This window comes from Cornus florida, unplaced genomic scaffold, assembly GCF_030987335.1.
Source record: "Cornus florida cultivar Cherokee Brave unplaced genomic scaffold, ASM3098733v1 CherokeeBrave_3.0.0_Hap2_Chr09, whole genome shotgun sequence".
Taxonomy (NCBI): Eukaryota; Viridiplantae; Streptophyta; class Magnoliopsida; order Cornales; family Cornaceae; genus Cornus; species Cornus florida.
The window spans coordinates 90,020,351-90,039,377 of NW_026775579.1; the positions used below are offsets into that span (position 1 = coordinate 90,020,351).

Genomic DNA, 19,027 nt, shown 5'->3' on the forward strand with positions numbered 1-19,027 from the left:
AAGATGGGATTGGTGGGTGATAGATTTGTGTAAGTAAGGAAGTAGTGGGGGATTTTTTAAGTAAGGTTTTTTGATTAATCTGTTTGGGAGGTTTATGCTGATAAGGGATATGAGCTGTTATGTGTTTGTTGTTGTTAAGTAGGATGTTATTTGGTGAGGTAGTTACATGTAATACCCCTAATTTTAAAAGGACAATTCTGGAATTTAATTATTGTATTTAATTGCATTTTATTTGATTAGGTGTCATTATTTTTAAATTATTTGTTTGTTTGTTGTATTTAAATTACTTGTGGGTTATTTTATTTAATTGTGTTTTATTTTAATTAATTGGATTTTGTTTTTCTTTAGTGACTTAATTGTTTTAAATAAAACTGTTTTATGTTAATTGGTTATTTAATTATGTTTCTTAAGTTTGGTTATTTATGTGCTTAGGTGAATTAACTGTTTAAGAATTTAGGGTTTTGGTTTTAGCCGACAAAGGTTATAACTTAGGTTTTCTTGGGCCGACTAAGAGTTGCATTAGGGCTCTAATTGTACAAGGATTAGGGTTGGAGTATTAAGCCTATAAATATAATCTTATGTGGGTTTAAGGGTTTTAGAAAATACAAAACTCTGTTCACGATACAGATAGAGCAACAGAGAGCAAGAAAGAGAGATGGGAGAGGAAGGCTAGGTTGGACCAAGAAGGAGGAAGGAGAGGTTGCTCATAGGTGAAACCAATAGCAACAGAGCTGGAACTACAGTCTAGGATATTAACAGAGCATTCAGAGACAGAGGATTACAGTTTCAAAATCTGGAATTGCAGGCAAGTTTCTGTTCTTTTCTTTCCCGTTAATTTCTGTGCATGTCTAGTTAGACTCCAGGGTTTTATTAGAGGCTAAAATGGATTGAAACAAACATAATTACATGTCTTCTGTGCATATATAAATTTATTTGATCTCATTGTATTAACTGTTTTTCATAATCATGGAAATTCTGTAATATATTCCTTCTATGTTTACAATTAAGCATTGTTCTAATTGAGCTTAGTATTATAATTAGATGCCTCGTAATTTATCTAGGACTGAGTTTGAACTCTAAATCAAGTCCATAGAACAGTATTTAATTGCACAAAATTAATTGGAATTAAATCTGTAAAAACTTGCTTAAAAATTTCTAGCAGAGGTTCTGTGTTCGTGGCTTTAAAAATAAGATCCTATACATGTTAGGATTGGATCTAAGAGATTTAAGATGAACCTAGGACTGAGTTGGAGCTTAGAACAAGGATTAAAAACATCACAGAGGGTTCTGCAAATCACCGGAATTGAAGCAGTTGAAGCTAAAACGAACGAGGGCTGCTAAGAGGAATAAGAGAAGGCTCCAAACCTCTTAGAGCTGGCTCCCAAAGGGGAGAGCCAGCTTTAGGTGTCATGGAGCCGGCTCTAAGATCCTAGAGCCGGCTCTAGGTTGAAAAATAGAGCAGGCTCCCATTTTAAGAGCCTGTTCTATCTTGAAATGCACTGTAACGTGGGTTTTTTTAAAACTGTTTGGTTTTTTTGGGTTTCTGCAATCAATTTAAATTGTTTAAATGATGTGTGGGACTGTATAAGGCTGGAATTATGATGAAAAATTATAAATTCACAATTGGATTGAGGAATAGAGCAAGCAAAACCCAAGAGGAAATTTGTAACTTGCTCACTGTTATGCTAATTTTATTTACTGGAATTTGGCAAGAGTTTTATATATAATCTAAATATATATAATCATATATTTTTCTTACAGTGTTCTAGGTATGGTGACTTAATTAAACTCAACTATACTTAGATTGTGTTTATTGGTACTTAAACCATTATGAAATTTTATCAATTCATGGACAATGTCGGAGGATCTGCTAGGTTTATATTTTGAAGCTTAGCAAGATTGTTATATATGGTTTAACTATAGATATAAATCATATTTCCATAGTATTATAGGTATAGGGAATTAACTAAAATTTCCTATGCTTAGCTTGGATGTAATTGATACTTAAAATCCTATTAGCAGTAAATTCCTGGACTGTGTTGGTGAATGTGATCGCTTAAATTTTTTGTATCAGTTGACATTATTGGATTTAGATTTTTGGGCTCTATAATGAATGCCTAACATTTATGTACATGCATTAAATTTATCTTGTGCATATTCTGAAGTATGGTTGATGACTATTTAATATTGTTTTGTCAACTGTGTTCACTGGAGGATTGTATGTATCGGTATGGGACAGTGACATACTAGGTATGGACTAGTTCAAACACTATGTTTTACCTAACTTGGATTAAGGTATGGATTAATCATAAAGGTTAAGTCCATCACCTACATGTGTCATATCAATTGTGAATTGAATGACCTACTATGATTTTAGGATGGATTTGTTATATATATATCAGACCACCACACAGATGGATGGTATTTTGTATTAGGAGGAGTACGGACTTTATATATATATTATATGGTGCCGTGGTATGAGTTTGAGTCTCATGACCACGGTTAGGGCGCGTATATCTCCTAGGATGGATAACTGGACATAGGTGTTGTTCCCTTGTAGGTCTAGGTACTCATGCCCACCCTCAGGTGCGTATTTGCATGTTGCCTCCTATTCAGGCTGAGACAGACCTACTGGACTAGCGAGCGTCCTATAGTGTGTACTATATATACATCTATGGACTATTGTAGATATTGTTGAGTCTTCCTAGAATGTATCTGCGTATCGGATTACTGTTTGGATCGTAGTAGAATAGGACTTGCATGTGGGCCTGACCCACTCCTTTATTTTTCAGGTGTTCATCAGTTCCAGGGTTAAAGCTTGGACGAGCAGAGCAGATATAGACTTCCACTCTACCGATGACGTAGAATTTCTTTCTAGATGTTCGATTTGGATTTTATTTTCAGTTTTTACTTTCATTTCAGTTTGGAGTTTCAGTAGGGGTCCACTAGAGTTGGGTTCCCGAGTTGTATGGATTGGAGGAGTTTGAATAAGTTGGTGTTTAATTAGTTTAAGTTGAGGATTTTTTTTTTAATTTAGTATTCTTTCAGTTTTTAATTTTTATTTCTTATTCACTTTGTATTCCGTGTTCGATTTAAAATAATTTAATTGTTTGATATCCCTCGAATTTGAACTCGGACCTAATCAACCAGCGTCTTGGTTCCGAAAGTATCACACTATATTGTAGATGGGTTGTTTCAATGGTTTGAAAGGGGGTTTGAGGTGATTGGCAATGGGGTTGGCCGTTGATGGAGGTTTATGGTGGATTGAAGCTTTTGGTTTACAGAGAGTCAATCATTCAGCCTTAAAATAATTTACATAATCTGTCTTCATGAGTCATTTTCAGATTATTTTTAATTTTTTTTCTTCTAAACGACATGATACAATGGCATGGATATCGGTGATGGTGGTGTGCAACTGTTCTTATGAGTTGCGACAGTTCAAAGATTAAAGTCGGACTTTAATATTAATTATAACTGAATATTTATTTTTAGTAGTAAAATTTAAACTATAGAATAGAATTGATTTACATGGATAAATCCAAACTTCTAACACCAACCATCCAACTTCTCACAAAATTATTTTCTTTTATATACTCAAGGAATATATAACCCACAAAGCTCTCACTTTAAGATAAATAGAAAGTACTAGCAAATTTTGCATCTCAATTCCCAACTCATTTTCTTTAATGAATACTGAATATTACCTGTAAATTAGAATATCCATTACTACGTCAAATTTATACTCTAATATAGAATAGCCATTTCTACGTCAAATTTATATTTTGATAAAAATGCAGAATATTACATAATAAATTATACTATACTGCATCCCATAATCAAGAAGACATGCCCATTGACCTGCCCATAGTTTTCTGCAGCTGATATATGATTGATTATGCAAGTCTATATTCATACATATGCATATTTGTAACTTCCAAAGTACATATATCTGAACAATTTTTTCAGTTCCAAATACTCCTACTTTAATGTTGCAAAAGAATGTCACTTTTCTTACGGGTAATGCAATTCAAAAGATCAAATTTTTATACTCTTTCTCATCCACATGTACAAACCCATCCCAATCTTCTACTTCAACTTCCAAAACCAGCGAAATCCGTAGAAGAAACAATGTTAAGGGTTGTCCAAACAGATTTGAATATTACGTGAGAGATCAGTGCAGATCAGGTAGGATTAAACTCAATGATGCCGTACAGTACTTTGACAAATTGATTCAAACGCAACCAATGCCATCAATCGATACATTTAATCATCTATTGGGTTCAATCTCCAAGCTCGGATGTTATTTGGATGTGTTTTCGCTATATAAGAAGATGGGTCTTGCAGGAATTGAGCCTGATTTGTGTACATTGAACACTTTGATCAATTGTTGTTGTCACTTGAAAAATGTCAATTCTGGGTTTGGTCTTTTTGGGGAGATTTTGAAGAGAGGTTTGAAGCCGGATCCAATGACCGTCAGTACTCTGGTTAAGGGTCTGTGTATGGAAGGTAGGGTTATGAATGCAGTCCAGTTGTTTGATGAAATGACTGAAAAGGGTGTCCAAGGAGATGTGTTCGCATATGGAATTCTTATTAATTGGCTTTGTAAAATCTGCGAGACGGGTCTTGCTCTTGAGATGCATAGGAAGATGTTAAAGACAAACTGCGAGGTGAATGTGTTTACATATAGTATGATCATTGATTCTCTTTGCAAGGATGGGTTGATAAGCGAGGCGATTGATATCTTCACAGAAATGATTGGCGGAGGAGTTTCTCCAGATGTTATTGTTTATAGTTCTTTGATTAATGGATTGTGTAGTGCAGGCCGGTTGAAGGAAGCTGTAAGTTTTTTCGATGAAATGGTTGGTCGAGGAATTCCTGCAGATGCAGTGACATATAATTCTTTGATTCATGGCTTTTGTCAGTTGGACTTGCGGAAGGAAGCTATAATAATTTTCAACCAAATGATTGCACAAGAAATTTCACCTGACGTTGTCACGTTCACAATATTGATAGATTGTCTCTGCAAAAAGGGTAAGGTAGGAGAAGCTTCCAAGTTATTAGGGCTGATGGTTCGGCTTGGAAAGGAGCCTAATGTATTCACTTACAATTCACTTATTTATGGTTTCTGTTTGTCGGGCAAGTTGGACGAGGCAGTAAAAATTTTCACATCTATAGCTATTAGAGGTGGCATGCACAATGTTACCACTTACAATATGTTGATTAATGGGTATTGCAAGAATTTGATGATGGATGATGCTATGAGACTCTTCAGGGAAATGCATCACAACAGCTTGAAGCCCACAAACGTTACTTACAACACACTGATAGGTGCACTCTGCCAGGCAGGGAAGATTAGAACTGCTCAGAATCTGTTCAAGGAGATGAAAAATTGTGGCTTGTCTCCTAATTTATGTACTTACTCTGTTCTGTTGGATGGGCTCTGCAAAAATGGACACATTGAAGAGGCATTGAATATATTTGAGTCTGCGAAATGTTTGGAGCTTGAATCTAGTATTGAAGTTCTCAGCATACTGATTTATGGTTTGTGCAGGGCTGGTAAACTGGAGAAAGCAAGAAAACAGTTGGATGACCTCTTAAAGAAAGGTTTGGTCCCTGACGCTGTGACATATAACATAATGATTAATGGACTTTGCAAGAAAGGGTTGGTATCGGAGGCCAATAAGTTGCTCTTGCAAATGGAAGAGAATGGTTGCCTACCAGACTCCATTTCATTCAATACCATCGTTCAGGGTTATCTTCGAGAAAATGAGATTGACAAGGCAATGCAGATTTTAGAGCAGATGTGCAATAAAAACTTCTTACCAAATGACGCAGTTACTTCAATGTTGCTAAACCTCGTCTTGGTGGATGAACAATGCCGCGTGACCGTTGAGTCACTTCCTAATTTTTCCCCGATGGCCTTGCTTCCTACGAGATTTGACAATGTGAAGCAAAAGGAAATGTAATAAATGAATGATTTTCTCACTGTATTTATCATTGAATTCGAATTCATTTCTACGCTATTTATGTCCGAAAAGCTAGTGTCTCACATCCGCTGTCTTTGTTGTGTACTAATCTCAACGAAACAAATATACTGAATGCTTTTGGCAATGCAATTGGACTTCTGTTCGGATTTTAGTTTCTATTGGCAAAATCTAATCCAGAATGCTGTTGAAGTCCTTTAATTACGAAATTAGAAGCTCAGGTATGAAAATCTCACTTGTCAGGCTGAGTATTCTTAGTTTCTACAAACCTCTGCTCAACTATAAAGATCACCTTCTATAAGTTATTGCCAGTTTGCCACTAAGTTATAGCTTCAACTTGAATTCATAAATTTGGTAACAACGAAGACGTGCCAGAGGAGGAGGAGAAATAATTAGGATGGAAGGTTTGATGAGATGGCCCTCCAAAGTCCAAACCCATTAAAAAAGAAATCTTTGGTTAGGTAGTATTTACAAGTGAGAAGAATAAAATGATGCTCATTTAAAAATTCTGCCATGTATTACTTTATATAATAAGTGGTATATTTTTTATAAAAAAAAATTATTTTTTAAATGTATATACACACTGTATATTTTCACCACATGCTTGTCATTTATCAAAATTTGTAAATATATTATATTAATTTTTGCAAATCCCAGGCTCAAAAGTTTAAAACTTTCTCCCTTTGTGCTTTTCACACGAGTCCCACTATAGGATAGACGCACAATTAGACTATATACTAGTACTATTTATTACTCCGTAGTAGCATTTTTCGATTTTTTTGTTTTTATTTATCAGTTTATTAGAAGTATAATTCGTCATTTTCTACTTATCAGTGACCGAAGTTACGTGATCGGAGAATACCAACAACAAACCCAACCCCCTAGAAAGATGGCTCTCAGATTGTGTTTTTATCCATATCCACCCCCTCTGCTTCTGCTTCTGCTGCTTCTTGTTCCTCTTATTTTCCTATCTAACTTCCCTGTAATCTTAGCCCACAACGATGAAGACCCAACAATCAAAACTATGGAGGCTTTCTCTGGGTATCCGATTCACGAACCCCACTTGCCCAACTCTCTATCTTCACTATCAGTGGATGCCCAAAGTTTGCAGAAACAGGTATTCAACCCAGTTTTCAATGCCCGTTGATCGATTAGTATAGCTTTGCCTTCGTATGTGTACTGATTATGTAACAGTAATTACATAAGCATCTCAGAGCTCTATTGATTAATTTTTTAATCTGAGCAGTTTAAATCGATGATTTATGAACTAGGTGTTTTATTTATTTATTAATTGTCGACTCTGATTACTACTCTGGGCAGTGTAAATCGATGATTTATGAACTGGGTATTTTTTGTATTTGTGCAATGTTTCGCAATCGGTTGTTTTGATGCCTCTTGGATGTTGAATGAATGACTTGTGCTTTACTGAGGGTATGACTGGATTTATTTGTTTTTGAGCGTTATTTGTAAAAAAAAGTGTCACATTTTTCCTCCCCTTCAGCAAAGCACGAGCTATATGAGTATAGCTCGAAGTCACAATTTTTTTTTTTTGAAAAGTGTAGCTCGAAGTCACATTGGGTGGGTGGGGGAGGACATTTACGGGCTATTTATAGGTTTATTTAATTTTCTCACCAATATATTCTAAATAAGAGCTTTTGTCAAATGTAGTTTATAGTTTAATTTATTTATTTATTACTGGTAATGCTTCACATTTGTAAGCAATTCCGTTTGTATAGTGTTTTTCTTTTTTGAATACGCGATGGACTGGTGCAATTTCTAAAAGACATCCAACCACCAGCTGACGCGGTAACCATGATTGTTGTTGTAATGCCATGAAGCATGTAATGGGGAATTGCATTCGCCCTCAAAGCATTGTATGTGTTTTACTTCTCATTGTCAGAAATTATTTTCTAATATGTTATCTTTTAGATTGATGAGCTGTCAACTTTCTCGGATACACCTGCCCCTTCAGTAACTAGGATCCTGTACAGCGAGAAGGATGTATTGGCTAGGAGGTATGCACAGCCATTTATCTGTTTTGATGTACTTTTGTATGATAATGCAACTATAATGCTGCTGATTAAGGGAATAAGAGTAGACAAACATGATAAAAGTTAAGGGCTCCTAATTACATCACTACCTGTCATTGTTCTTGCATCTGCATGAATGTAAGCTTAAGAAAATTGTGTCATTGTCTGGCCATACTGATAGAAGTAAAACTTGGATAGTTTATCTATCAAAGAAAGAAAAATAACAAAATATAATTGTCTAGTAGATTCCTGTAGAAGGTTGAGAATCCTAATAATTAAGGCAGTCCACGCCCAACATGCTCCCAGAATGACAAAGAATAACATGATTACTTAGAAGCCTATCGAGAATATGGCTCTATATAGAACAAAATGACAAAGAATGGTTGTTATAGCCAGCCTCAGAGAGTTAAGATTTCTGATTTTTTTGAGCTGAGTATTTCTATAATGATTTCTTTATTTCATTTCATTAAAAATGTCTACTCCTTTTTTTTTTCTTTTTTCTTTTTTTTTTTTTTAAATTTCAAACACACACACACACACAGAGCACTCGATGTTGTGGTATTATTCTCTTCAACTGCCAAGGAAAATCTTTTGTTCTGTTACTAACGCCCTTTCTGTTTAATATTGAGATATTGACTGATTCCAAGTTATGCTACAACTGAAGAAGTTGGATTTACGCATGCTTTTCTTTGCAACATTTTATTTTGTTACACTTCTTGGCTGTCTTCATATTGGGACATTGTTGGTTTAATTTGCAGGTATGTCAAAAGTTTGATGGAGCTTTCTGGTCTCTTTGTCAAAGAGGATGCTGTTGGTAATATATTTGGTCGTTGGTGAGTTTATGTCAACAGAAGCAAATTATAACTGCTTGTTTAACATCCCTTCCCGGAGTTGGAGTTATAACTGTACCCATGTGCCTTCCCTTATTTTACTTTTCATAGTGAACACAAATGTGCTCTCCGAATCAACAATTGAACATTAAGAAATTTACCAGCAGCAAAAGGATATAGATTTTGAATTTACTCAGTGATAGCAGAGATGACAAGGCATCAACCCTCATTTAGACAGGCTGCTCTATTTTGAAACCCAAGTACCACCTACCTCAAACCAATGAAAATTGAACCCCCAATACATTATCCATTTTGTCATTGACGTTACACTTGTAATGTCCAACCTAGGAGATTGGATATATTGAGTTGCACAAGATCTTACTTATTTTTGCTGAATCCTTGGGGTCCTTCCCTTGTTTGAGTGCATCTTTTGCTTGCTTGCTTTCACTATGAACAATTGAACATACAAGAGAGTAACAAAAATTCTATTACTTGGTGCTGGTACCACCTTTGCAGGATTGTGGGAGGGGTGGACTTGACACTGACCTAACTGTTGGTATTATTTCACAAAAAGTTGCTCCTCTCCCAGCTCTATGAGTCCTAACATAAGAATCCAGTATCTTATTTTTTTTCTCCTTCAATTTTATGTTTCTATGATCCAGCCTAATAGACCTTATAGGAAGTGTGTTGCAAGACCTATAGATTTCAGTAAAATGTTATAATGGCTCCCTCACTATGAAGGCCATTTTGGCTGCAGGTCATGTAATACCTGAGTTAGGTTTGCCCAAGTTTAATCATGGTTAACCTTTATTAGATACTATATGGACACAAAGTTTTTTTGAGTTTCTTGTTCATGAAATACTGCTTACATTATCATATATTTGTAGATTATGGCTATATAAAATGTCATATGAATGGTTCTCTGCTTTTGGATGAACAATTCTATCGTTTGCTTTGTTCTATTCTCTATGAAAAGATGTTGTGCCGTTGACTTGTATGGTTTTCTTTGTCATCTTCTTATATACTCTTATCATTCATAAGATTGTTATTTTTCAAGACTGTTTGTTGTAAATTTTCACAACCAGATAATTTCATGATTCTTTTGAGCTACTTGAGCCTTTTAAGTGTGTTATAACGTTCCTTTCTTACTTTTCTTGGGTTGACATTTGTCCAATACTTCATTTGTTAGTTTTTGCTCAACCGCTTCATCTCATTTGCTTTCTACAGGGATGGCTATGAACCAGATCTTGCTGCAGTTTCAACAGGATCTCATATTGATGCCATTCCATACTCTGGGAAATATGACGGAGTTGTGGGTGTTTTGGGTGCAATAGAAGCCATTAATGTACTCAAAAGGTATGCAAGTCCCTGACTATTTTAAATACTACTGTTTTAAATAGAAGCCATTAATGTGCTTATAGGTTCTCAAATACAAAGATTTAGCTTGGTTGATTTAGTGTTAAAATTCTCCTTTTACAAATCCATTCTATAAAAAATTTATATGAGTAATTCTATGCACTTGTAAATTCATAATATTGATCATTTACTTCAAGAAGCTTTTTTTTTTGTGATTTGCCAATATTAGTGTCAGAATTGAAAAGGACTAAACTGAAATCATCCTTCTTGCAAGCAAGAACTAACAAGGGGCATTGAAAGGTTACCAAGGTTGGTTGATCATACCGCACCTTGCCAATTGAAAACCAGTTGAACTGGCTTCTCGAAATTTCATACTTTTTTCCAATAGGTCTAAAACTGGTATAACTAGGACTCTAGGGGACACAACCTAACGTCCTCTTAATTTTATTAACATGGTCACGGGATTTTGGTGTTAATCTTATGTTTTGTGGGTCTTGAACATTGTGTCAAGATCTTAACTGTGCAAGTACAATGCGTATCTTTTAGGCAATTACCTCAGACCCAGATAAAGGTGGAGAATGTGTCAAGCAGATATGTAAACCTTTATTTGAATCTTAACTTAAATCATGAAAGTTAAAACTCTTACGCTATATAAACAGCATTTCATGAAATCATAGTTGGAAAGTTAGAATGGTGATGTTGAGATAGGTGGGTGACAACACAACACAACTCAACTCAACAAACCCTTCTTCCAACTACATGGTGTTGGCTAATGAATCCCCTATTTTCCCATTGTGCTCTATCCGAGGCCATAACCTTGTGAGTGAGAACAAACTAATTGCAAATTAACAACAAATATGTTCTTGACAAGATTGAGGTCGCAGTTGGCACCAGTTGAGGACAAGATGAGGCATAATTGTCTAAGATGGTTTGTTCATGTGCATCCAATGATTGCACTTGTACTTGGTGCTGATCTAATTCAATCTGAAGTCAATGTGAACGTAAGTGGAGGCCAAGCGAGAATGTGGTTTGAGTTGGTGAAATAATGCAAACGATTTTTGCTATTAAATAGAAGATATAGTCATAAATAGATGTGGATTATCATTAAGGAATTGTTGGGTCGTGTAGCCAACCTAACGCAGTGCGATTTTAGAATTTATTAAGCTAATAATCAGGCAAATGACCGTACTATAAAAATTATAGTTTTGAACGAAAGGCTATGCATTAATAAATATCTATTCACTTCCTGGAATATTAATGCACTCTCATATCATCTTCAGTTCTTTGAAATTGTAACTTAGCTGCCGATTTCAGTTCATATATTGCTGACTGGGAATTTTCACAGGTCTGGCTTTCAGCCTAAAAGGTCGCTGGAGGTTATCATGTTCACCTCAGAAGAGCCTACAAGGTTTGGGATCAGCTGCTTGGGAAGGTTAGGACCACCTATTGTTGCAATATTATAGCTTAATACACACATTTACCATTCTTTTATAATTTCAATTATTTTTTTCCCCTGAATGGAACAGAATTTTATTGAGGAAATATACAATACAGTACAAAACAAAAGAGGCACTTCTAAAGAGCAGCCACAAGCACAGCCAAAGGCATACCCCAGGCAACGAAAAAAGAAAGTCTACATAGTCCAAAACATAAAAGAAAAACTAGCCTCTCCAAACATAGAACAGGAATCAACTATAGAACGACCGAGAGACGAGAGACCCTCAAAACATGCATCTCAACATCTTGCATCTCACAGTGGAACCTCTAGCATTAACAATAAACCAAATGGCTTCTGAAAAAGATCCCACCTGAAGGAGACCCACCAGATGGGATCACTGAATAACCCAATTCCAGACGTGTGTAGCATATCCACAGGACCAGAATAGGTGATCAGTAGAGTCCTCGCCAGCAAAGCAATTGTGACATAAAATAGGAGTAGCAAAACCCCTAGACCTAAGATTAAAAAAGGTTGGAATGGAATTGTGTAAGATTAGGACAGACTGAACTGAAATCCTAGGCCTATAACAGTTCCAACCAAACTACACCAAAGCACCGTATCCCCATGAGATCTGCATAAGTTCCAGGCTGCCTTGAAGTAGAAAGAACCATGCTTCCAAGAAATCCGTTCTTCACCGTCAAAAGAATGAAACTGAGCCATAACATTAGCACTTTCTGCAGGCCAATTAGGTGGACAAGGCCAACCATTAGATGAGATGAAAACAGCAACAGAAGCAGAATGCTGAAAACCTGCAGAATACAGTCTTCTTATACCAAATTCTTGCTACACTGACTTGCCATTATACCAAGGGTCATAAACTAAACTGAAATTAGAGCCATTTCCCACCTTGAAAGAAACATTTTGCAACATAAACTCCCTCAGAGCTAAGATGTTCTTCCAAACAACAGAATCAGAACTTTTTGCATTTAAATTCATCTTTGTAATTTAAATAAATTACCTTCAGTCCTGTTTTATTGGAACTGCTTAAATCTTGCAAAGGGTAAATATAACCCAGTATCTAATTTGAGGTTTCTCATATATTACCGAAATGTGCAGCCGTTTATTGGCAGGAAGTGAGACACTGGAGAAGGCTCTCAAGAAGACAGTTGACACTCAAAATATATCCTTTTTTGATGCTGCAAGGTCTGCTGGTTATGCAAAGGATCTAGACACCTTATCCAGTGTCTTTCTAAAGAAAGGAAGCTATTCGGCTTTTGTGGAGCTGCACATAGAGCAAGGCCCTGTTCTGGAGGAAGAAGGTGGGCTGCCAGTGTTTTTTTTCCCTCTTAAATGATTTTCTTTTTCTTGTGACAGTGTTTGAACATCCATTTTTTTTCCTTTCTTTTTTAAAAAAATTTATATTCAAACTGATTCATTTTCCAATCCAGCTGTTTCTATTGGTATTGTGACTGCAATTGCTGCTCCTGCAAGCATTAAAGTTGATTTTGAAGGCAATGGAGGCCATGCAGGCGCTGTCCTAATGCCGAATAGGTGAAAGTTCCTGCAGGAATTACTAAAATATGCATCATATATTTCTTTAAATAATTATATTTTTTCTTTTTTTGGCTGGGCCTGTTCTATATCTTTGTTTTCTTGTATCTTTTATATGACTGATAGTTCAATTAGTACTTACTTGAACTAGACTGGTGCAAGGTGAAAGTTCCTACAAAAATTACTGACTTATACATCATATATTTCTTTAACTTTGTTTCTTGTATCTTTATCTTTATACATTTGATCATTTTACTTGAACTAACCTGGTGCAAGTCACTTATGTAAAGTCATTTCCCTTTCTGACTTGTTTTTGAAAGTTTTTTTTTTTATATATTTCTTTCAAGTTGAACACATTTGCTTCCTTTTCTTAGTGGTGTACTTGCTATGAATTAATAGATAAAATTGCAATACCCTTTTTATCCACTCTACTCCATTAGCTGTTAAAAGCTTGAAGCCTTTAAACATAGATCATGTTTACCATTATATTTTTTCCTTTTGTGCGATTTATACCTTTTATAAATCATTTGGAGCAGAAATGATGCAGGACTGGCTGCTGCTGAGTTAGCACTCACCGTGGAGAAACATGTACTAGAATCTGGATCTATTGACACTGTCGGTACTGTTGGTGAGACATTTACCATTTCCTAATAAGTCATAACTAACATAGAATTCCGGTTTTTCAGAATTTGGAATTTTCCATTTTGTATATAACCAATAATTTTCACTCCTGCTTTTCAAGGCATTCTGGATCTGCATCCTGGAGCAATCAACAGCATCCCAAGCAAATCACACTTGGAAATAGGTATGCTTCATATCGGTGAATCATATTTTTTGGAAAAGTTACATTCTATACCAAGTATACAGGGAATGTTTGATCCACAGTTCTTGCTTTTTGCTCTTTGGGTTGCTACTGATGCTAAGTTTGTTGTATTCACCTTATATATGGTATTACCAGCTGCAATAGCCCAGTGAATATATGCTACACCATATATATTTAATCAGTATTTTGTTTTTCGTTTTTCCTTTGAGCTGCAGATACACGAGACATTGATGAAAATCGAAGAAACATTGTAATTAAAAAAATTCATCAATCTGCTTTAACCATAGCCACAAACCGTGGTGTCAAGCTATCAGAATTTAACATTGTCAATCAGGATCCACCAGCCCTTTCTGAAGAATCAATAATCAAAGCAATGGAAGCTGCATCCCAAGAGCTAAACCTGACTCGCAAGTTGATGATTAGCAGAGCTTATCATGACTCACTGTTCATGGCAAGGTAAGTGAGTAATAGAAAGCTCTAAATTAAATATCTGTTAGAGAATCAAAAGCTGGGAAAGGAGGGAGAATGAGGGAGGATCTTAAATCCTTGAAACTTGGTCCCATAGAAGCACCCCAATTTTCATTTGAAGTGTCTTGTAAAAAGAAAAGTCAGTCTAATAATAAATAGTCTTAGAACATATACTCTATGAAATAATTATGAAAAAACTATACTCTATGAAATATAATGGGCATAATTTCAAAATTTTGGACTTAATAATTAGCCTTTAGATGATTTTTTTTTTTATAAAAAAAGTGAAGGCAATAAAATTCTCAGATCTTAATACCTGGACTAAGGGAGTCGTTACTCTTAAAAAAAGGGGTCGTTGCTTGGTGCACTAGTATTTGGGCTTCAAGTGTGATACTGTGATACAGCGCCGGTTAAAATCCTTAGTCACTTTGTGTAAATTATACCAAAAGTTAGATCTGTATCCAATCTGTCCCTCCCAACACCCTTTGATTGACGTGTACCACACTAGATAGTTAACCCTTTTTATATAGCTGCTGACCATGCAATATCACATCCTTGCAGAATATCTCCGATGGGCATGATATTCATTCCATGTTACAAAGGTATGAGCTCTCTTGGCCTATTTTTCTACAAATAACTCCACCTCTTTTAACTTTTATATAAACTAATGGTATTTTTCTTCAATTATTCCCTTTGAACTTGTAAAAGGTGCAAAATGCCAGGTTATACATTATTGAAACTGATTCAGGTTCATTATTGAGTTGCTTGATTAGCAAGTTGCATTGAGAGGAAAGAGAAAAAAAGGATTGCACCTTTTGCAGTCAAGCATGTGTAGTAATTATGTGAGCCATTTACAGATGCATTCTAAATTCATAATCATTTGACAACACTTGCAAGAACCAGTGCACATAATGAACATACGTCGGTACATAATGCAAACATAAAAATGCACACTGAATTAATTGTATGATTTTGCAAGAGTAGCTAGACCCAGTGGCACCCCTACATAAACCATCAGGAAACAGTAGTTGCACGTATATTAAGTTTTTTGGTAGCTTTACAAAATTAAGGCTTCAGAAATGACTTGTATACTTGCATCCATTTGGTTTTGCAGGATATAGCCATAAACCTGAAGAATTTTCCTCCATTGAGGATATTGCAAATGGGGTCAAGGTACTGGCTCTGACACTTGCCAAGTTGTCCCTGGTCTGAAGCCCTGAGAAGAATTATTGTCAAAGCTTTGCTTCTAATAGCTCAAACCTTTTAAAGACGATTGCTTCTAGTGGAACTCTCATGTAAAGTGTGGAAAAGAAAATCGGCGAATTATAGCATTCGAGATTTTAGTGTTTGCAAATTTTACTATGAACAATTGGTATCAATTGCAAATTTTACTATGAGCACCTGATATCATCATTCATTCTCAAAAATGCAACTAACGCAAACATAAGAACAGGGAATACTAATTAAACTGCAACAGTTTTACAGAAACTGCTAAATAGGGTGAGGTTGCCCCTATTATAGTGTGTTCCACATTTGTGTGTGTGTGAGAGAGAGAGAGAGAGAGAGAGAGAGAGAGAGCTCTAAAATGAATATGTATCTGTATTCCTGTATGGGTGTAGTTACATGGAAGGGGCGAAGTGCCAGAGTAGAATGGATGTCAACAGCACTTGAAAGGGAAAGAAACTATCTATAGTCTCAGTTCCATGATCATGCAATTCTAACACCTGCTGTAACTGGCTCTTACTAATCTACATAGCTAGTGTCATAGATTTCTCCTAAGTGTCGGCATACAAGAATACAAGCATTATACTGCAGGAATGAAATTCTTAAGTACTAATATATCCATTACTCCTTATCAGCAGAGCCTTCTTTGATACTTAGGTTCTTCAGCATATCGGCAGCATCCATAAGTTCGTCAGCAGCAACCTTGGAATCTTTAGCAGCAGCAGTCTCCTTTTCGGCTTTCTCAGTCCTCTCTAGTACAATCTCAATCTGTAAGTTTGATGAGAAAGGTCATTAATTATAAAGTCTGATGGTTAAATAGATATGTATATTCACGGAGACCAAGCCAACCTTAGCCTTCTGAACCCTGCGACCTTTAGCATCTTTAGCATCATCCTTCGGGCCAACAGTAGATGTCAAAACCTCTGTCGCATATCCAAGAAACAAAAATCATTCTACGGGCTATGAACATGATGTAAAAGGGATGTTAAACGAAGATGGATGTAGCTTCTCACTCTTTTGAATGGCCAGTCCATTGCTCTTCAGAATCTCAGCAATTAGAACTACAGTGGGAATTGCTGGAATAGACATACAACAGACGTTAGAGAAAGTGTTATGACATGCAAAGTGGCTAACGTGACAAGAAACCTCTCACAAATGTAGGACTCAATTTGGAGTACACTGCTAGTAAACATGAAACCCATGTCAATGCATTCTTTTCAATGATTCCTTAACAAGTACATGATTCCTGAGAACTCCTACTATGAATTTTAGATATAAAAAAACATAGTTAAATAATAAGACAGTAGTGATGAGGATTATTCCCAACAAAAGTTGAATTGTCAATTGTAAGAAGTTTTCTGTGAAAACAGGCAGGCTGCTGGAGCTCAATCATCTTAGTATAAACATTATTCCAACTAGTAACAACAACCATAACCATGATAGTGATGCATATTTAATTATTGGCATACCTGTTCCCAGAGCAGAGAGCTCGACTTCCTTGTGCTGCTTAAAAAACCTCTGCAATTCATAAATAGAAGATAACAAAATGGATCAGGAAAATACTCATTGCAACTTGAAAGACTCAACTAAGTGCTGGCAATTTTCATATCATTTACTGCAAACAGAATTACAATTGGACTGGAAACACAGCAAGACAAATTCCAAATACAATTCAAGAATGCACTCTCAATAATAAATTGAATCAAAACCACAGAAATACAAAATCCACCATTGGGCAGAATCCATCACCTTCAAATGAAAAATTCAAGAATAAAGAGAAGAGACTTCGCAAATTCCATCATTTTCTATAAGTTGAACAATGTAATCAGACAATATTTAAGAAGGCAATACTCTGGATTATAAGGCTTGCATAAGAAAATACACAATTCAGCTCCAACTGAAGAAATTAACAATAAACTTATTTAAACAGTTGGAAAAATGATATTGCAGCTTCCCAAGCAACTGAATCTAAATACAGACCTAAATTATCATGAAAATTTGCAGCCAAATCAACCAGATCACCATTCAAATAGTACGTAACAATAAAACATAAGAATAAACAGAAAACCTATTTCAACTGTATCTCAAGAAAAAAACACTTAACTAGGGAATTTTTTTTTTTTTTTCATTGGTTTAATTAAGGATTTCACTACTGCATCAAAACATACAACCAGATCTGATTCATTAAAATTTACCCTAACTAGATCAAGAAATCATAAACTATCAACTATGTGCTCAGAAAATATACGAGTAAGGACTCAATCAAACCACTGCCAATATTTCATGTTATCTGCCCAAACAGGTAAATATCTTCGTTATTCAACAAAATTGAACAAATGAACATGATAAAGCAAATGTTTACATATTGAGAATAACACAAGCCAAAGAAAAGGGGGGAATGAGAAGTGCCAGTATAATTGAATAATCAGGATTGCTTCAAATATTAGAAATTATAATCAAACCAAATTGAACAAATGAACATGATAAATAGTCAATCATTCAGCTCCAAGTTAAATTAACTTGAAAACATTTGATTAATGCAGTTGATAACAGCCATTACATTTCCCCACACCAAAGAACCGTAAATTATCCACATCAAGATTGAAGTAATCAGTAAAATATCAAACTAAAGAACAAAGGGAACAGAGTTCTACAGATTTTCAGTTCAAAAAACTCGGTAAAGATTACAATATAACATTAAAAAATCCACTTGGACTTAATTGATTAAAATCGTGTCCTTAAGCCATCACATATTATAAACAACAATCAAAAGCATAACCTAAATTATCATAAATCTTAACAACAATATCAAGAATGTGTAATCACAAACTACATCGACCATCAGATCAAGCAAAAACACAAAGATTTACAGAAATCAAAAACCCTAAAAATCAAGACCAATTACGATATCAGAACCACAAACAAAGATACATTATCATACATGATATCAACGAAATAACATTAGAGTCTGAAGGAACACATAACAGAATGAATCGAAGAGCAAAGCAGAACAAAGAAACCCTCATTTTCCGCGTAAATGGAAACCCTAATTCGATGAAAAATTTAAGAGAGGAAAAGAGGGGAAAACCTTGGCGAGATTGAGGTAAAAGAAGAGGGGCTTCTTGCTGCTGGAGACTTGAATTCTGTTCTTCTTCTGAGTCTCAGCCTTGGTCTCTGCAACCTTCTTCTTCGAAGCGTTTTCAATGGTGTTGGTGGTGTCTGCAAGAACAGTCGTCTCCATGATTCTCTCTCTCTCTCTCTCTCTCTCTACAACAGAAGCCGCTTCGGAAATGGACGTAAACGATTCTGGACCGGTTTACAAT

General features: G+C 35.5%; 3 protein-coding genes across 3 annotated transcripts; 2 read left to right on the forward strand and 1 right to left on the reverse strand.

The window, feature by feature from the left end:
• The first annotated feature begins 3,630 nt into the window (after positions 1 to 3,630).
• On the forward strand, positions 3,631 to 6,128 carry LOC132275047 (pentatricopeptide repeat-containing protein At1g63330-like). Its single transcript, XM_059776419.1, has one exon. The coding sequence runs from the start codon at positions 3,987 to 3,989 to the stop codon at positions 5,964 to 5,966; it is 1,980 nt and encodes a 659-aa protein (XP_059632402.1). The 5' UTR covers positions 3,631 to 3,986; the 3' UTR covers positions 5,967 to 6,128.
• A 562-nt stretch (positions 6,129 to 6,690) lies between these two features.
• LOC132275048 (ureidoglycolate hydrolase) lies at positions 6,691 to 15,885 on the forward strand. Its single transcript, XM_059776420.1, has 12 exons — positions 6,691 to 7,101; positions 7,914 to 7,999; positions 8,773 to 8,847; positions 10,072 to 10,200; positions 11,546 to 11,632; positions 12,755 to 12,957; positions 13,087 to 13,189; positions 13,726 to 13,817; positions 13,932 to 13,994; positions 14,228 to 14,468; positions 15,042 to 15,082; positions 15,595 to 15,885. The coding sequence occupies exons 1-12, from the start codon at positions 6,874 to 6,876 to the stop codon at positions 15,690 to 15,692; spliced, it is 1,446 nt and encodes a 481-aa protein (XP_059632403.1). The 5' UTR covers positions 6,691 to 6,873; the 3' UTR covers positions 15,693 to 15,885.
• A 176-nt stretch (positions 15,886 to 16,061) lies between these two features.
• LOC132275050 (uncharacterized protein At2g34160-like) lies at positions 16,062 to 19,027 on the reverse strand. The gene is made up of 5 exons (XM_059776423.1): positions 18,793 to 19,027; positions 17,174 to 17,222; positions 16,718 to 16,780; positions 16,554 to 16,627; positions 16,062 to 16,472 (listed from the first exon to the last, which is right to left on the reverse strand). Exons 1-5 carry the CDS (start codon positions 18,943 to 18,945, stop codon positions 16,326 to 16,328), a joined length of 486 nt encoding a protein of 161 aa, XP_059632406.1. The 5' UTR covers positions 18,946 to 19,027; the 3' UTR covers positions 16,062 to 16,325.

Coding starts and splice junctions, on each gene's coding strand:
- LOC132275050 (XM_059776423.1), bottom strand. CDS start 18,945: ATGGAGACGACTGTTCTTGCAGACACCACCAACACCATTGAAAACGCT. Junction 17,223..18,792: donor TTTACCTCAATCTCGCCAAG/GTTTTCCCCTCT, acceptor TATGAATTGCAG/AGGTTTTTTAAGCAGCACAA. Junction 16,628..16,717: donor TGGACTGGCCATTCAAAAGA/GTGAGAAGCTAC, acceptor GATATGCGACAG/AGGTTTTGACATCTACTGTT.
- LOC132275048 (XM_059776420.1), top strand. CDS start 6,874: ATGGCTCTCAGATTGTGTTTTTATCCATATCCACCCCCTCTGCTTCTG. Junction 8,848..10,071: donor GGTAATATATTTGGTCGTTG/GTGAGTTTATGT, acceptor TGCTTTCTACAG/GGATGGCTATGAACCAGATC. Junction 14,469..15,041: donor GACTCACTGTTCATGGCAAG/GTAAGTGAGTAA, acceptor ACATCCTTGCAG/AATATCTCCGATGGGCATGA.
- LOC132275047 (XM_059776419.1), top strand. CDS start 3,987: ATGTTGCAAAAGAATGTCACTTTTCTTACGGGTAATGCAATTCAAAAG.